At 45.3% G+C, this 18,417-nt stretch overlaps 1 protein-coding gene across 3 annotated transcripts; it reads left to right on the top strand.

The window, feature by feature from the left end:
* The first annotated feature begins 3,796 nt into the window (after positions 1–3,796).
* Positions 3,797–17,046, top strand: ZNF75D (zinc finger protein 75D). Of its 3 annotated transcripts, none has more exons than XM_087859803.1 (6): positions 3,797–3,817; positions 6,036–6,562; positions 8,033–8,225; positions 8,852–8,943; positions 9,277–9,403; positions 16,106–17,046. In XM_087859803.1, coding segments are annotated over exons 1-6 (1,650 nt in total). In that variant the 5' UTR covers positions 3,797–3,816; the 3' UTR covers positions 16,816–17,046. The 3 variants fall into 3 exon arrangements, with proteins under 3 accessions (XP_087715929.1, XP_045632725.1, XP_045632724.1); XM_045776769.2 differs by lacking the exon at positions 3,797–3,817 and adding an exon at positions 4,033–4,229; XM_045776768.2 differs by lacking the exon at positions 3,797–3,817 and adding an exon at positions 4,286–4,539.
* Positions 17,047–18,417: the final 1,371 nt, after the last annotated feature.

Here is an 18,417-nt window from a genome sequence, read left to right as displayed (position 1 = left end):
GTAGTATACCCATGCGTACAATGGTGTAGCATACCCATGCGTACAGTGGTGTAGTATACCTATACAAAATCATTCTACAATAAAATACAATTGAGGAAGCAGAAGGCAAGCTGAGGACAAAGCACATGCTGACCCCCCCCCCCCGCCCCACCAGACTCCCAGGTGGTACATATGTGACATTCCTCAGGCACTCCTGGCTGCCCTAAAGCTAAGGGAAGGAAAAGCAAATGGTTAACTGATAGAGATCACAGTCCTGCAGGACCGGAGTCTCCCTCAGTTTACAAATGTCTTCGTGATTTATAAGAAAAAGCATTCTTATCAATAACCTAACTTCCAGAAGGAATCTCCCAAGGATCTTAATCTGAATGCTTTACTAGAGGGAAAAACAACCTTAACTTGACAAGCGCAAGGCCTCCGGTATCTTGTAGGTCCTCCTTAGCATAGGAAAGTTCTTTTGAAGCCCTACCTTTTTCCTTACTTCCCCCAACTCCCAAGTTTATAGTCAGTCACCCCTCATAACCCTAGTGCAGCAGCTCCTTTTGTCCCTGTGCTGTAATAAAGCCACCTGTTTGCACTAAAGATGTCTCAAGAGTTCTTTCTTGGTCGTGGCCTCGGGACCTCACCAACATTCAAAAACTACATCACAATGAAGTACTGATATATGCTACAACGTGGATGAAACTTGAAAACATCAGGCTTAATGAAACAAGCCAGACACGAAAGGTCACATGTTCTATGATTCCATTTATAGGAAATGTCCAGATTAGGTAAATGTATAGAGACAGAAAATAGATGATTGGCTGCTGAGGGTTAGTGAAGGGAAATTACAGGCAATGAGGAGTTACAGGTAAAGGGTTTGGTGTTTCTTTTTGGGGGTGTTGTAAATATCCTATAATCAATTGCCATGTTGGTGGTACGACTCTATGAATATACTAAAGACCACTGACTTCTAGCAAGTTTTAATTGAGCGAAAATTATGATTTGTGAGTTACAGCACAATTAAGCTGTTACAAAATCTAATTACTAGAACCAGAAGTCAAAGTCATGTTTAATAACTTATTAATATAGGGGCACCTGGACGACTCAGTCAAGTGTCGGACTCTTGGTCTTCACCCTGGTCTTGATCTTGGGGTTGTGGGTTCGAGCCTCACATTGGGCTCCACACTGGCTGTGGAGCCTACTAAAAAAATAATAACTCATTAATATAGTTGGGCCTCAGTTTCAAAAGCTACCAATTTTAGAACAGAATCTACTCTGTAACCATGTTTTTGATTACTACTTGTTGCATCTCCAGCACCAAATGAGACCTTTGAGATTCATTCGTAGCATCAACAAAATTGAGGAGGTGGTCCAAACCGTTATACAGCAGATACCTTTTTTTTTTAAGATTTATTTATTTGAGAGAGAGAGCATGCACGAGTGAGTGTGGGAGGGGCAGAGAGAATCATAAGCAGACTCCACACTGAGCGTGGAGCCCAACGCAGGCTTGAGATCATGACCCCAAGATCGTGACTTGAGCTGAGACCAAGAGTCAGGTGCTTAACCAACTGCGCCCCCCAGGTGCCCCCCAGATGATACTTTAAATTCAGCAGTCTGTTCTTCATTAGTCTCTCCTGTTTTCTAAACGACTGCCTTTGTACTCACAACTTTGCTTTATGGAGGTAACCTTTTCTTCTTCATTCCCATTTAGCCACACACTATCTTTTTCCATGTTGGCTTCTAATTCTCCATATTTCTCAAGAATTTATCTATGATTGCCCTCTGCTAAGTTCTTCAGATCATAGTCGGGTTGCTTTCTGTAAAGATTTCCCAGGAAGCTGCTATAGTTCTTTGTTTTACTCCTTGCCAGCTCTTGGCCCAGTTAAAAATCACGTTTTTGTGTTGTGGATTTTAATTCTGGAAACTCTTTCCTTGTCTTGCTCATTGTAACCTTATTCAAAATGACGATTTTCTTCAAGTTGTTTCCACCCAGAGAGTCGTTTGCAGCTCAGGATCACACCTTAATTCCTTGGGTGAATCAAGGTTGAAGTGTTTAAAGGGAGGAAAATGCCCTGTAGGTTTTACATACTTTCTCTTCTGGTGTTTCAAACATATTAGCCAAAATTTAACTATAAATGGCATCTAGGTGTTTTGAGTTTCATTAGAAACCTTTAATTTTGCAGTTTTATAAAAGACAGCCCTGCTCAATGTTTCGTTTTACTATTAACCATATTAACAATACATAATGAAATTTGTTTTAAGTAAATTACAACTTGTCTTCCTGGAGTCTATAGTCCTTTGAAAGATTTTTCTCTTCAGGGTACCTGGGTGGCTCAGTCGGTTAAGCAGCTGCCTTGGGCTCAGGTCATGATCCCAGGGTCCTGGGTTGTAGCCCCACAGGCTACCTGCTCAGTGGGGAGCCGGCTTCTCCCTCTGCCTGTTGTTCCCTTTGCTCGTGCTTGCTCTCCCCCACCCCACCACTGTGTCAAATAAATAAAATCTTTAAAAAAAAGAAAGATTTTTCTCTTCAAAGCATATAAACCACAATAGGTTGAAGAGAGCATTGTACTTACTTCTATATTCATTCTAAATGGTTAACTGTTTAATCAACAGATAACTTCTATGGAAGACAATTACAAGGAATAACTATGCAGATTAATATATAAACTTCCATGGTGTAAAAACCTTAAGATTTAAAAAAAACCCAAAGAAACAAAAAAAATTTGCCTTTTATCTAACCACCTTGTTGGTTAGTGAGTGATTCAATTGAAGGATAAGCCCAGGAATTGTTCAGTAGTAACAATGCCTTGCCTTCTTCATTGTCAGAAAACATTAGGTTGAAAAATGCCTGACCTCAGGATCAGAGCTTTGAAAGGAAGATTCTGAAAATGTTTCTCTGGTGAGGCAAACATTTTTCACTAGGGTTAAATATCACAGATAATATACTGTGTCTTTGACTGGGTTTTGGAATATAGTTGAGGTTTGGTGGAGTGAGGTCCGGAGCCGATGACCAAGAAAGAATTCTTGAGATGTCTTTGGTGCAAAATGGTGATTTATTAAAGCACAGCAACTGAGCCTGTGGACAGAAAGAGCTGGGGCACCGAGGTCTTGAGGAGTGGTGATTATATACTCAGGAGTTGGGGAAGTAAGGAAAAGGGAGGTTTCAAAAAACTTTCATATGCTAAAGAGGACCGACCTACAAGATACCAGAACTTTCATATGCTAAAGAAGCCCGACCTACAAGATAACCTACAAGATACCGGAGGTCTTGCCGTTGTCGGGTTAAGGTTGTTTTCCCCTCTAGCAAGGCATTAACATTAACATAGGTGGGAGATTCCTGGAAGAATGTCACACGTGTCCCACCCTGGACTGGGGGCTTGGGGGAGGTTGCAGGGTGTCAGCTTCTGCTTTGTCTTCTGCCAATCTTCTGCTCCCTCATCATCTTCTTGCTTGCTTTTGGGCAGCTGTGTTTTTCAAATGAAGATTGGCGTTAGCTTGAGTCTCCTCGGCTTTTGCATGTGAAAAGTCTAATAGGTGCTGGTTTGTTTATTTTTCTCCTAAACCCGCAGGTCTCTTTTCTGCTTGCCGGAATAGTTTCTCGCACAGTTTCATCCCACTGCCCTACTGAGCTGCAATTTCTTCTCTTTTGATTCATAGGGACAGTTTTCATCCAAATGCCTCAACACTAGGTAAACCCTGATAATTTGGAGACGCTGACAACCCAAGATACTCAAGTTCTTAGAAAGATGACTTATCCAGAAGCCTATGCTGAGCACTGCAGGAGTTACGCAATGAAACGGGTTCCTGTCTCACAGGGAGGCATAATGCAGTAGAAAAAGTAAGGGCTATAGATGCAAACGAGCTCAATTCTTGTCTAGAAACTGCCCTTGGCAATCCTGGTGACCCTGAGGACGTCATGACCTACAACTCAGGAGGCTCGGGCCAAGTCTAGTGACGACTTTCAGGGGCGGCGGCCCTCAGTGGAGGGGGGGGGGTTCCCTGTAGAAAGGACTGCCAGCCGCCGGAACGCTACCGGATCGATCTGCACTTGGCAAGTCAGGGCCACAAGATCGCGGCACCTGCAGTCGGTGGGGTACATGCCTCCCGGGCGACTAGAGGCTTCTGGGCCTCCAGCCGGCCTGGGGAAGGACGTGTTCGCGTCCCGGCCGGAGCCAGAGCACAAGGCCGCGCCCCCGGGGCGGAAAGGAGCCGCGGCACGGTTCCCGCCCGGCTGCGCGGAGGCGCCACAGGTAGAGAGACAGAGATGGCTGGGCGTGGCTGTCACGAAGCCGCCGGAAGCGCATTCTTTCTTTTCCGGTTGGGCCAGGTCCACAGACCGCGACCCCAAAATGGCGAGTCGGGGTACAGTCTCGGGGAGCTAGAGGGATCAGGTGGGGGACCGGTCCTGCGAGGCTCCCGAGCTCGGAGCTGCCCTCGCCAGGCCCGCAGGCGCGCGGGAACCGGCTGCTTCCTCCCCGGGGCGGCGGGGAGGCGTGGCGACGTTGCCGCCGAGTCGAGGAAGAGGGAAGTGGCGCCCGCGGGAGCCGGGGCTGGGCGGAGGTAATGGAGAAGCCGCGTCGCCCCTGGGATTTGGTGGCGCGCGCCCCCGGCGCTGCGGGCCTGCACGCGCCACTGGCGGCCCCCCGGGGCGGGAGCGGGGGGCGGAGCCGGCAGCCTCCCGCGGCGCGTCGGGCGGTCCCCAGCCCCGCGGGCGACGAGGCCCGGCGGGTGCCCGGGCTCCGACCGCCCCGTCCAGCCTCCGCCGGCAAGCTCTTTGTCCCCCAGGGGCCGGAGCAGCCCAGGGATGCGCCCCGGGCACCGTTGGGGGCCGGCCGTCCGCGGAGTGCTCGGGGGCACGCTGGTGGGGGCGCGCGAGGGCGTCGCGGATCCGTGGGGGGTGGGGGAGGAGGCAGCAGTGTGTCTCGCTGCACCCGGCCAAACTCCCCCGTTTCCGCTGGCTGATGGTCAGGTCGCCGGAGAAAGGGGCCTTTCAGCCTCAAAGACGTTAGCTTCTGCTGACGCAGAAGTAGAGCAGGCGCCCCCATGCCTTCTGAGCCTGCACAGGCAGCAAGGAACCAAGCATTTCTCTGAATACCCGTGGCCTCCTCAAAAGAACTTCGTTGCAGTTTCTGCTGCAATACCTCGGGGAAAAGCAGCCTTTCAAGGCCACCCTTAGCCTTAGGTAAAGGTCTGTGTGCCCCTGACAAAATGTGAAGTCAGGAGAAGCGTTTCCTTTACTAGCACCCTTCCTGTCTCGGAAGAACCTTAATGATCACCCTTTCTCTTTCATTTTTTACAAGCTGACATTGTATTCGGTACACAAGGCCAACTTGTCTTTCCAGTAAAGTAAGCAAAAAGTTAATACACAGGTACAAAATCTGCACCGGGCCCTTGATAATCTTCCCAAAAAGTACAAAAAAAAAAATGTTGACATCTGGTTGCTCAGTTGAGGGATATTTGCTGAGAGGGATAAGGTTACTTTTTTCCCTAATTGCTTTACTTCTTTTCTGATCTGGTTGTCTCAGTTCTCCTGCCGGTATTAATAGAATGGAAAGGAGAATATCAAATGTTCCAAGAAGTAAAGGTTTCAGTCTTGGTAAGAGGATGAGAAGGAGCATAGTAGTTGTTTCTCCGTAACTAAAGACAGAAGAAGGGATGACCTGTTAAAATTTAGAGAAACTCACATATGCCCTATTTGTGAAGATGGGACAGGAAGCACACAGATTAAATATTGGATATTCTCAAAGCTCCTTTTAGCGAGTGGGTGCCAGTTTTTTCATCCACCAGCTTTTCCTTGACCTTTAAAGAAAAAAAGTTATCAATTGACATTTGTCTTCGCTGTGCTGTGCTTTGTTTCAAAGCTGAGTGACCAAAAGAAATATATGTCCTGAAATAATCTGTCATCATGAGTGTCCTAATACTTCACAGTTGATTTTAAAGAGTAAACTGGACAGGTTCATTTCTGTTCATTCTTCTCTGATAACTATAAATAGCAAGTAAATATGTGTCATGTGGCTTTCTTCTTGACATGTACTTTTTTTTCTCCCCTCCCTCAGTGCCCTTGGGGAGAAGATCCACTCAGTGGTTTTATACCAAACCTGACAAGGCCTCAGTTGTCAGAGGAGGCACCAGGAGGATGTCACACATAGGAGTAAAACTGTTCCTAGAGCAAATGATGATGAGACACCTGGAGGTGAATGCATGCTTGTACCCACACATGGAGGCTTTGTGGGGGACTAAGGGGTCTGTGAAAGAGAACTCCAGTGAGAGTAAGAAATCCAGCCCACAAATGGACAGTCTTGGTCCTGAGAGCGCTCGCCAGCACTTCCGGAGCTTCTATTATCATGAAGCACCTGGACCACTTGAGGCTGTCAGCCAACTTCAGGAATTATGCCACCAGTGGCTGAGGCCAGAGATCCACTCGAAAGAGCAGATCTTGGAACTGCTGGTGCTAGAGCAGTTCCTGACTATTCTGCCCAGGGATACCCAGAACTGGGTGCTGAAGTATCGTCCACAGAGCATCAGAGAGGCTGTGGCCCTGGTAGAGCGCTTTCAGAGAGAACCTGGTGGAATAAATGATGAGGTGAGAAGATCCCTTATGTGGACCATGAAATAGGGTAAAGGTGGAATTATCCAGGTTGGGTGGGTGGGGGCAGGCAATGGAGGAACGAGGTGGATTAGGTCACTCTTCTCTCATTCCTTGAGGACAGACAGCCAGGCAGGATCTGAAATCACAGGTGTGCAGCAGTGGTAGGTGACAGGTTTCAGAGTTCCTGGCCATCTTTCTTGGCCTTGGAAAAAAGAAATGCATTTTGCCCTCTTTCGGGCCAGGGCGAACTGGGGGTGGTGGGCCTCGGCTGGCATGGCCAAGGAGAGAGGACTTGAGTTCTTAGAAACAGAAATAAAAGGCAAGACAGAGTTGGAAATGGGGGGAAATCTGAAAAAAGAAAAAACCAAAACGCACAGCACTTAGAGATTGAAGGAGAGAGAGGGCAGCAAACAGAAGTATAAATCAGACAACTCTGGGAAGACTACAAAGGAAGAGAAGAAATGGAAAGAAAAAAGGGAAGCAGGGCTATGGAAAGAAGAAAACTGCCAAGAGGGGAGTGGACAGAATCGGTGCAGAGGGGTAGAGCCCTCTCCAGAGGGAGCGCCTATCTCTGGGCCAGGAGAAAAGAGCCTCCCTTGCCCTCCCTTAGTGGTCTGCCCTTGGCCTTGCTGGGAAGTGGGGAACCAGGGTATGCCCTTGGGGGATGGCAGCACGCTTCCTTTCCTTGGGAGCCCACTTTGAGGAGCACAGGGCAGGGTATATTTTTGGTGTTTTACTACAATGGAATCACATGGAGGGAAGTAAGAGTCCAAACTCCTCCAGTTTTTCCTCTACCGCATCCCTTTTTTCCATGAAATCCTCGGCCATGGAAGGATTGGAAGATCCAACTGGCTGGGAGTCTTTTTTATTTTTATTTTTATTTTTTAAAAGATTTTATTTATTTGTCAGAGAGAGTGCACTAGCAGGGGGACTGGCAGGCAGAGGAAAAGCAGACTCCCCATTGAGCAAGGAGCCCTATGTGGGGCTCGATCCCAGGACCCTGGGATCAGGGCCTGAGCCGAAGGCAGATGCCTAACCAACTGGGAGACCCAGGCATCCCTGGGAATCTTTTTTTTTTTTTTTTAATTCAACTCCTTCTGTTTTAGAGAAAACTGAGAAGTTAAAAATGCCCTTAGGCAAGGGTCCAAGGTGGGAAAGCAAGCCAGTGAAGGCGCTGTGAGAAGAGGCAGCATGCCCCCACCCTGCCAGTGGCCTGAGCCTCGGCTGGCTGCGGAGGGGTGGAGGCTGGCAGCAGCCACGGCTTTCTTCCTCTGATACCGATTTCCCCAGAGGATGTAGATGGTTCTTTGTGAGGAGATGGTGGCACAATATCTCTTTAGTTTTTTTATTACTTCCTTGAATGTCACGACTTCCCGAATCTGGGCTCTACTCTTGTTCATCCCTCCACCACCACCCCCGACGAAAAGTAAGTTCTGTGCTAATGAGGATGGGGATTATTTCTAGGTCACAGCCCATGACCTGGGAAAGGAGGCAGTGCCCTTGGGAGGAGCAGCAGTGGCCCCAGGCTTTAAGTGGAAGCCAGCAGAGCCCCAACCAATGGGTATGTTCCAGAAAGAATGTTGGAATACATACCGGGTACTACAGGAACAGCTGGGCTGGAATACTCACAAAGAAACCCAGCCTGTATATGAAAGAGGTGAGGAGCTTCATAATAATTCTCTTCTCCTGGGCGCTGTGATAGGAATCGGTTCAGCTGGCATGTCATGGGAATTTTCCAGGTGCCCAGCCTTGCCAGCTGTTAGGATGGCTCTCAAGTGCGAGGACAATAGGCCAATGGTGGGTGAAAGTGAGGGTCAGCCTGGGGTGCAGAAACGTCCAAACCAGAGATTCCTGGGATTCACACCGTGGACCTTGCTCCTTAGAAATTTGAGAGAAGATGGACTAGGGACAGGCGGGGTCCTCTCACCCTTCTATGTTAGAGAAGAAACGGCTCAGAGATGGGTCATCCTGGCAGAATGGGGAGAGAATTGTGCACCAGGAAAAAAATGATAAAAGACAGAAACCAGCTACATGGGAAGACCCGAGTCTTTCATTTTCAGTCACCTCTAATTCCTGCCTCGCCCGGTAAATGGTTTATGAGAGGAAAAAAAAAATACGGATTTCCCTTTATTAATTTCTCTCACGAAATCTGGGGAAACAGTCAACTGTGAAGGTGAGCCATCCTTACTGAATTACTCCTGAGGTTCTGTGTTCTAGAAATCAGCTCAGGACATTTGTAAACATAAAAGAGAGAAATTTTCTCTGGCTCTTTTCCGTCCACAGCTGTGCCTGCTCAACAGATTCTAGCCTTTTCTGAGCAGAAAAGCACCCCAAACTGGAAGATGGCATCTGAGCTCATCTTGCCTGAGTTCCAGGTGAGCTGTACTTTCCAACTTTTTCAGGCAGCCTGCACCTGGCCTTGTCTGTGCTTTTCTCTGCTGCCTGTGACCCGCGGCGCTTGGCAGGTGCTCTGAGGCATGTTAGCCCCAGATGTTCACCTCTAGGCAACTAGGCTTGGCATGGTGGGGACCAGGCCCCTCCCACGCTGTTTACTGATCTCCGGCTTTTTCCTTTTCTGCCATCTGACTTTTCCCCCCTGAATCTTAATACTCTTCCTCGGTGACTGGCCTGCTGTGTAGTTCAGAGATGAGTGACAGGACAGTCTCTGTAGTGGCAAGTACTGAACTGAAACCCATTCTCTTCTTTAGAGCCTCTTGACGTTTGAAGATGTGGCTGTGTCTTTTTCGGAGGAAGAATGGAAATTACTGGACCCTAGTCAGAAGATCCTTTACAATGATGTAATGCAGGAGAACTATGAGACTGTCATCTCTCTAGGTAAAGATTCTCCCTTTCCTTTGTGTAGAAGCTGAGTAATCTGGCTGCAGTTTATGGAAAACTGTCTCCTGTGGAAGAGTCCCAGTGTTCCACTAGCTGTTTGGGTCTCATCTTGACGGTGTGGGGGAAAGGCAAGGCATATCCAGGTCATTCAGAATAGATCCTGACTACAACTGTGTCTCCCATCTTCTGCTCTTACCATCCTAGTCTAAGCTGCCTACTCTAAGCTGTCTAGACCCTGTCTGCTTCAGTAGCCCTGGATTCCCATTCCCCATCCCATTTCACGTGCCCTCCTGAGGCTTCCTTCTCCACTTCCTCCTTGTGTCTCCACCCACAACCAGAGTGGACTAGAAAGAAGGTACTGAATCTTAGATTCTGCCCATTTAAACATATGAAAGAGTCATTCACTGTTCCCGAAAAGAGCCTGGAATTAAGATGGCAGCCCATGACCTCAAGGTTTTATACTCAGAGCGTTATTGTTACCCCCTACGCCTGAAGTGATCTGTTTAGAGCAAGGAGGAGAACCATAGAGCCAAGGTCCCCAAGAGTTCAAGGACAGTCTTGGAGAGTCTCCTACAGGTAAGTATATACATGGGAAGAAGAGAAATGTTCCTTTACAGGGGATTAACACTCAAGATTCTACTCCTGTGTTTTTCTTACTGAACTTCTTATTGAGATCATTGTAGATTCACATGCAGATTTAAAGTGTAATACAAAGAGAACCCATATACACTTTACTCAGTTTCCCTCAAAGATAACGTTTGCAAAAGGTATCATATAATGTCACAATCAGGATATTGATGTTGATACAGTCTTCTGACCTTCATATTTTCCATTTTATTTGGCTGTGTGTGTAATTAGTTCTCTAAAGTTTTTTTTTAAAGATTTGTTTATTTATTTTAGGGAGAGAGAGCGTGCGCATGTAGGGGGAGGGGCAGAGGGAAAGATTCTCAAGCAGACTCCGCATTGAGTGGGGAGCACGATGCAGGGCTCGATCTCATGACCCTAAGATCATGACCTGGGTTGAAGTCAAGAGTCGGAGGCTTAACTGACTGAGCCACCCAGGTGCCCCTAGTTCTGTAAAGTTTTATTCCAAGTGTAGGTTTGCATATTTACCTCTGCAGTCAAGATACTGGACAGTTCCATTACCGCAAGGACCTTTCTTGTGCCCTTTTATCGTCACACACTTGTCTCCTGTACCTCACCTCATCACTGGCCCATGCCAACTACTAATCTGTTCTACATTTCTGAAATGTTACCGTTTCAAAAGTGTTACATGACTAGAACCATAAAATGTGTAACCCTTTGGCCTTAACTTTTCTCATTCAGAATAATTCCCTGGAAATTGATCTGAATTGTTGCATGTATCAATAGTTGATTTTGTTTTTAATACTGAGTAGCATGCCATGATATTGAGAGAACACGGTTTGTGTAACCATTCACCATTGAAAAGAGATCTTTGCTGTCTTCAGTTTTGGGCTAGCGTGAATAAAGCCATCATGAGCATTTGTGTGCAGGATTTTTTATAGAGATAAGTTTTCATTTCTCTGGAATAAATGCCGTAAGAGTGCAATTGCTGGTTCATATGGCAATTACATGTTTAATTTCCTAAGCACGTGCCAAACTGTATTCCACAGTGACTGTACCATTCCACATTCCCAGCAGCAAAGGATGAGTGGTCCAGTTTCTCCATGTCTTGCCAGTGTTTATATGATCTCCATTTGATGTTAGCCATTCTGATCCGCGTGTAGTGTTATCTCGTTGTGGCTTGGATTTGCATTTCCCTAATGGCCAATGATGTTTTATAGCTTTTTATATGCTTATTTGCCATCTCTATTTTCTCTTCAGTGAAATATCTTTTACCCATGTTTTAATTGGACTGTTTTTTAACTGTTGAGTTTTGAGAGTTTCTTCTATATTATAGATTCTAGCGCTTTGTCGAAGATGTAGATTGCAAATAGTTTCTCCAAGCCTGTATATTGTCTTTTTAATCTTCTTCCCATGGGCTTCCACAGAGTAAAAGGTTTTTCATTTTGGTGAGGACCAATTTTTCATTTTTTCCTTTTATACATTGTATTTTGGGTGTCAAGGCTAGAACTCAGACTAACTCTAGATCCCTAAAATTTTCGGCTATTTTTTCCTAAAAGTTTTATAGTCTTATATTTAAGTCCATGATCCATTTTGGCTTAATTATCGTATGAGGTGTGAAGTTTAAGATGAGGTTCATTTTTTGGCCTATGGAGGGCCAGCTGCTTCAGCTCCATTTCTTGAAAAGGCTGTCCTTCCTCCATTGAATTTTTTTTTTTTAAGATTTTATTTGTTTATTTGTTTGTCAGGGGGGAGGGGAGCAGCAGGCAGAGGGAGAAGCAGGCTCCCTGCTGAGCAAGGATCCCAGGACCCTGGGTTCATGACCTGAGCTGAAGGCAGACAGACACTAAACCGACCAAGCCACCCAGGTGGCCCCTCCATTGAATTGTTTTTGCACTTTTGTCACAGGGCAGTTGAGTATATTTGTGTGCATCTGTTCTGTTCCATTGAGCTCTGTGTTTGTGCCTCTGCCAGTGTTGCACTGTCTTGATTACTGCAGCTATGTAATAGCAAAGCCTTAGTATCAGTCAAGTAGACCGATTCTTCCCACTTTACTCTTTCTTATAAAATAAAATTCTCTTTTAGCCCTTCTAGGGCCTGTGCCTTTCCATGTAAATTTTAGAGTAAGCTTATCTATGTCTACAAGAAACTTTGTTGGGATTTTGCTAGGTATTGCATTAAACCTATGTATTAGTTTGAGGAGGATTGATGTCTTTACTACGTTGATTTTTTTGATCAATGAACACAGGGTGTGTCTATTTATTTAGGTCTTCTTTAATTTCGTCAACTTTTTGTAATTTTCAGTGTACAGATCCTTTATGTGTTTTGTTAAATATAGGCCAAAGCATTTCATTTTCACCGGAACATCTGTAAGTGGTATTATTTTTAATTTTGGTTTCTGTGTGTTCATTGTTTTTATATAGGAATGCCACTGATTTTGTGTTTTGATCTTGTATTCTGTGATCCTAGTAACTAACTTATTATTTTTGAGAGTTTTTTTTTGTAGATTCCTTGAGATTTTTACACATAATCACATTATCTGCGATGCCTTTTAATTTCTTTTTCATGCTGTAACTGCAGTGGCTCCACCTTCCTGCTGTGTTGAGTAAGAGTGGAAAGAGCAGACATCCTTGGCTTGTCCCAATATTATCATGAAAGCATTAAGTTTTTCACCATTACCTATTTATGTTAGTATGGTTTTTTGTTGTTGATACTCTTATCGAGTCAATATAATTCCTAACTTTGTGTTTTTATCATGAATGGATATGGAATTTGTGAAACACTTTCCTGTGTCTTTTGATAGAGTATGATCTTTAAAACCTTGATGATATGGTACATTATGTTGATTGATTTCAAATGTTGAATCAGCTTTGCATACTTGCAGTAAATCTTTCTTGATCATGGTATATAATTCTTACATATTGTTACCATATTGTTACATTGTTTGCCAGTATTTTGTTGAGCATTTCTATATTTAAGTTCATGGGAGATGTTAGTCTGTAGTTTTCTTTTTTTTTTGAAGAAAGCTTTATTTATTTTAGAGAGAGCACATATGCGTGTATGAGAGGCGGTGGCGGGGGAGGGATAGAGGAAGAGAGAATCCTTAAGCAGACTCTCCGCTGAGTGCGGAGCCCGAAGTTGGGCTCGATCGCAGGACTCTGGGACCATGACCTGAGCCAAAACCCAGAGTTAGCTCCTTAACCACCTGAGCCACCCAGGCATCCCCGTAGTTTTCTTTTTTAGTATTGTCTTTATATGATTTTGCTATCAGGGTAATACTGGCCTTATAAAATGAGTTGAGTAGTATTTCCTCCTTCTTTCTGGAACAGATTGTAAAATTGGTGCTAATTCTTTAAATATTTGGTAGAATCCTCCAGTCATACCATATGGACTTGGATTTGGGGGGGGAAGCTTTTAAACTGTGAATTCAGTTTGTTTAATGGGGATAGTGCTATTCAAATGGTCTATTTCATGTTGGTTGAATTCTGTTAGTTTGTGGTTTTGAGGAATTGGTCCATTTTTTCCTAACTTTTAAAAGTCATGAACATAAGGTTGTTTATAGTATTCTCTTACCATCCTTTTATTTATTATTTTTATTTTTTTAAAAGATTTATTTATTTTTTTAGGGGGGAATGGGCAGGGGGAAGGGCAGAGAGAGAGAGGGAGAGGAAGCAAACTGCCTGCTGAGTGCAGAGCCTGAAACAGAGCTTGACCTCAAGATCCTGAGATCATGACCTGAGCCAAAATCAGGAGTCAGATGCCCGATGGGCTGAGCCACCCAGGCGCCCCTCTTACCATCCTTTTAGTTGCTGCAGACTGTGCAGTGGTGTGTCTGATTTCCTGCCTGATACTGGCGGTTTGGATTTTCCTTCCTCTTATTTTTGTCCGTTGTGATAGAGGTTTATCAATTTTAATTTTTTTGAAGAACAAGCTTTTTGTTTGGTTGTGACTTTTGCTCTGATCTTTACTATTTCCTTTCTTTAACTTGCTTTGGGTTTATTTTTCTTTTTTCTCTGGTTTATTGAGGTAGAAACTATATTATTGATTTGAGACCTTTCCCCTTTGCTACTGTAAGCACTTGGGGCTGTACCTTTTCCTCTGAGCACTTCTTTAGCTGCGTTCCACATATTTTAATATATTGTAATTTCATTTTCTTTTTTTTTTCTTATCTGTTTATTAAAAATTTTGTTTGGGGCGCCTGGGTGGCTCAGTCGTTGGGCGTCTGCCTTCGGCTCAGGGCGTGATCCTGGAGTCCTGGGATTGAGCCCCGCATCGGGCTCCTCCGCTGGGAGCCTGCTTCTTCCTCTCCCACTCCCCCCGCTTGTGTTCCCTCTCCCGCTGGCTGTCTCTCTCTCTCTCTCTCTCTCTGTCAAATAAATTAAAAAAAAATTTTTGTTTTTTAGTCATCTCTACATCCACCGTGGGGCTTGAACTCATGACCCTGAGATCCAGAGTCACCTGCTCTACCGACTGAGCTGGCTAGGTGCCCCTGGAATTTGATTTTCCTTTTTTTCCTTTTTTTTAAAGACTCTATTTATTAGTGAGGGGGGGAGAGAGAGAGCACACAAGCAGAGCGAGCAACAGGCAGAGGGAGAAGCGGGCTCCCCACTGAGGAAGGAGCCAGATGTGGGGCTCTATCCCAGGACTCCAGGATCATGACCTGAGCCAAAGGCAGATGCTTAGCCAGCTGAGCCACCCAGGCGTCCCAGGAATTTGATTTTCATTCAATTATGTATTTTTAAATTTTCTTTGAGACTTTCTCTTTGAACCACGGGAAGTTTAGAAGTGTATTTTTTTTTTGTTTCCACATATTTTTTTTAAAGATTTTATTTATTTATGTGACACAGAGAGAGAGCCAGCGAGAGAGGGAACAGAAGCAGGGGGAGTGGGAGAGGAAGAAGCAGGCTCCCAGCGGAGGAGCCTGATGTGGGGCTCGATCCCAGAACGCCGGGATCACGCCCTGAGCCGAAGGCAGACGCTTAACTACTGAGCCACCGAGGTGCCCCTCCACATATATTTTTTGAAGATTTTATTTATTTGAGAGAGAGAGCAAGAGAAAATGAGCATGAGATGGGGGAGGGACAGAGAGAGAAGCAGACTCCCCGCTGAGCAGGGAGCCCAATGTGGAGCTTGATCCCTGGACTCCAACTCTGGGATTGTGACCTGAGCTGAAGACAGAGACTTAACCAGCTGAGCCACCCAGGCGTCCCTTGTTTTCACATATTTTTTAGATTTTTCTGTTGTCTTTTTGTTTTTGATTTCCAGTCTGATGCCATTTTTGTTAGATTGCCTTTTTCACTCAGTTTGTGATTTTTTTTTTTTGGTTCTTGATCTGGTGGGTGATTTTTGATTGTATCCTGATCATTTTGTCTATTATGTTAGAAGAGTCTGGGTCCTTTTTAAATATTTTAATTGAACAGTCACCCTGTTTTAGTTTAGCACATAGGTTCTTTCCTACCTTTGTGGGGTATGCTTCCAGCGACAGTTAATTTTCAGAGCCTCTGTGGTGCTATTGTGGTTTCCTTGGCTTATATGGTGCTGGTAGGGCTCCCATCTGTCCCTGCTGGTGTCGCCTGAGGGTGAGGAAGGTATTTACCCAGGCCAGAGTGCCTCTCAGTGGGAAAGGGGAATCTCAGACCCGCAGGGATGAAGAGGGTTCCTGGGCCAGGCCACCGTGGCTAGGTGCCTTCTGCTCGTTCTTCCTGCCCACTTTGGTGTCTTCTAACTGGGGTTCTGATGCTGGCAGGCTTCCCATTCAGACTGGTGAAGAGGTAAGCCTTTCTAGGCAGCTTTGTGTTGCTAGGTTAAGGGCTGGAAGATGCTAGCGCGGGTTGCCTTCTTCTGGTGGCTGTGGGGATATAGGACACCCTGCTGAGTTACTCTGCTAGGCCTGGAATTCTCTGTTGGTCATGGCTTGCATTCTTTCATTGGCTTGTTGTTGTGCCCAACAGGGAGGATCAGGAGGAAATGCGTCTGTGCTGTTTTGTCCATATTGGACCAGAAATCACTTGTTCTGTGTTTTTTAAAAAGCAATCATCATTGATTTTTCTCTCCATTCCTATAGTTTTCTTGTTCTGGGACACAGACGGCTGACTCTTCTGTTTATTCCAACAGGGTTAAAGCTCAAAAATGACACTGGAAATGACCAACCTATATCTCTTTCTGCATTAGAAATACAAGCATCAGGAGGCAAAGTATTAAGAAAGGCCAGAATGAAAGTTGCCCAGAAAACAACAGGCAAAGAAAATCATGGTGGTACACGCAGGGTACGGAGACGGCACCGAGGTTTTCTAGGGAGGAAAAGAAAGAAACTTTCAACTTGTAAACAAGAGCTTCCAAAACATAAGGATCTTCAAGGGAAAGGCCATGCAGGAGAGAAACCTTTTAAGTGTCAGGAATGTGAGAAAAGCTTCAGAGTTAGCTCTGACCTTATTAAGCACCAGAGAATTCACACTGAAGAGAAGCCCTATAAATGTCAACAATGCGATAAGAGGTTTAGGTGGAGTTCAGATCTTAATAAGCACTTAATGGCACACCAAGGAATAAAACCATACAGATGCTCATGGTGTGGGAAAAGCTTCAGTCACAACACAAATCTACACACACACCTAAGAATTCACACAGGAGAGAAGCCCTTTAAGTGTTACGAATGTGGAAAAAGATTCATTCAGAACTCCCACCTTATTAAGCACCAGAGAACCCACACAGGTGAGCAGCCGTATACTTGTAGCGTATGCAGGAGAAACTTCAGCAGGCGGTCCAGCCTTCTTAGACACCAGAAACTCCACAGGAGAAGGGAATCCTGTCCAGTATCTCCAGTCTGAAGAAAGTCACCGTGTGGATCTTGACCCTAGAGGTGACAAAAGAGTGTAAAACTATGAGGCACCAATGATAGGAATTTGTCACCCATAGGAGATTTGGGAGGGGTTCATGTCCTACTTCACAGAAAGGAATCTAAGCTGTCTCTCGTGTTCAGCATTGTATCTTCAGTGCCTAGCACAAGACTGATACACAATGAGTACTTGATCAATAAAAGAGTGGAAATATAGCTATCATCTATCTATAGTTATCTATTCATCTGTCTATCTATCTGTCTGGTTACTCAGCTTCCCCACCCTCGGTGATCTAAGTTCTTCAGGTATCAGGTGCTCAGCAAATACATGATGGCCACGAGTCCTACTCTCATTCTTTCTCAAGAGAGGTGGAAAACAAGAGTATTCAGGTCCTCTGAAGGGAGCTTAGTGAGAATTACTAAGCTGGAGAGAGTTTCTATGGCTATCATTCTGTCGACATGAACAGCCAAGCCCAGGGCTGAGGGAACTTTATTCTCCAGCAGGAAGAGAGCGCTCGGTGTGTGCCCTGGGAGAAGTGCCCCCATTCCAGTGGCCGTTCCCGTGAGCGCCCACTACCGCAGTGTTTTCTGTCAAGGAGTTGCAAGCAGCAAGCGAAGGCCTGAATGCCGCCACAGACCTAGGGACCTTGCAAGTGCTTGATGTCTCTCCTGCTGATCCTCCCAACACTGAGGTATATAGAATGAAATGAGGAAGGAAGCAGTCTGGGCCCGCATCCACATACTTGTCTCTTTGTAGAAAGCCCAGGGCCGTGGGAAATGGCCTTTTTTTTTTTTTTTAACTTTTCACCATGTGGACTGGAGGCTTTCAGATTGGTGCCACACTGCTCCAGGGCCTAAAGGGAAGCCCATTTTTATGGCTGCTCAGCCACAACCCCATACACTTTGGATGCTCTTCAGCAAAGTCTGGAAGTTTTGTAAACGGATGTACTGAGAATGGCAAGGTGAGCCCCGTGGCCTCGGCACACATTGGATAGCAGGAGGGAACATCCAGAAGTGTCAGAGCAAAGTCAGGCCCGCGGCCTAGAGGGCTGCCCCCATGAGAACTAGGTCAGATGGAAACTGTTTTGTGATACTGGTAGTTTCTCTTCCTTCCCCATTGGCCTCAGGGATTATCTCCTGAGAAGACAATGACATGTCAAGGGCAGGGAAGTTGGAGGACATGGATTTATAGCTATGTCAGATTCTAGTTTAAGATGTTGGCCAAGGCTTTGATATATTTATTATTTCATAAAATTTTACTTTCTTAATGAAATGGAATGTTTCATATTAGACATGAAACAAAACTCCACAGTTACTAAATCACCCAGAGATGGCAGTCACTTTTTTGGCATAGATATCTCCAGATATTTTTTCCATCAAGAAACCCCTCTATGCCTGTTTTCAGGCTTGTGAAATGGGAATGATAATTCCATCCTTTCAGGGCTGCTGTGAGGATCAAATGAGATGTGAGCATGCCTCACACTGATGGGCCACAGTAGGTGTTCCATAAACATTTGGAATATTCTTCCTTCATCTTTCAGCTAGTTTTTTTTTAAGATTTTATTTATTTGTCAGAGCACGTACAAGTGTGAGC

Source organism: Ursus americanus, chromosome X (assembly GCF_024610735.1).
Source record: "Ursus americanus isolate L20-20 chromosome X, mUrsAme1.1.p, whole genome shotgun sequence".
In the NCBI taxonomy this organism is placed as follows: domain Eukaryota; kingdom Metazoa; phylum Chordata; class Mammalia; order Carnivora; family Ursidae; genus Ursus; species Ursus americanus.
The sequence above is the reverse complement of the archived record's forward strand: the minus strand, read 5'-3'. Positions and strand labels throughout refer to the sequence as shown.

What these genes read in the sequence shown, in the direction of transcription:
- ZNF75D (XM_087859803.1), top strand. An exon ending in CCAGCCTGTATATGAAAGAG is followed by an intron (nt 8,226 to 8,851) that starts GTGAGGAGCTTC and finishes TTCCGTCCACAG; the next exon opens with CTGTGCCTGCTCAACAGATT. An exon ending in TGAGACTGTCATCTCTCTAG is followed by an intron (nt 9,404 to 16,105) that starts GTAAAGATTCTC and finishes TTATTCCAACAG; the next exon opens with GGTTAAAGCTCAAAAATGAC.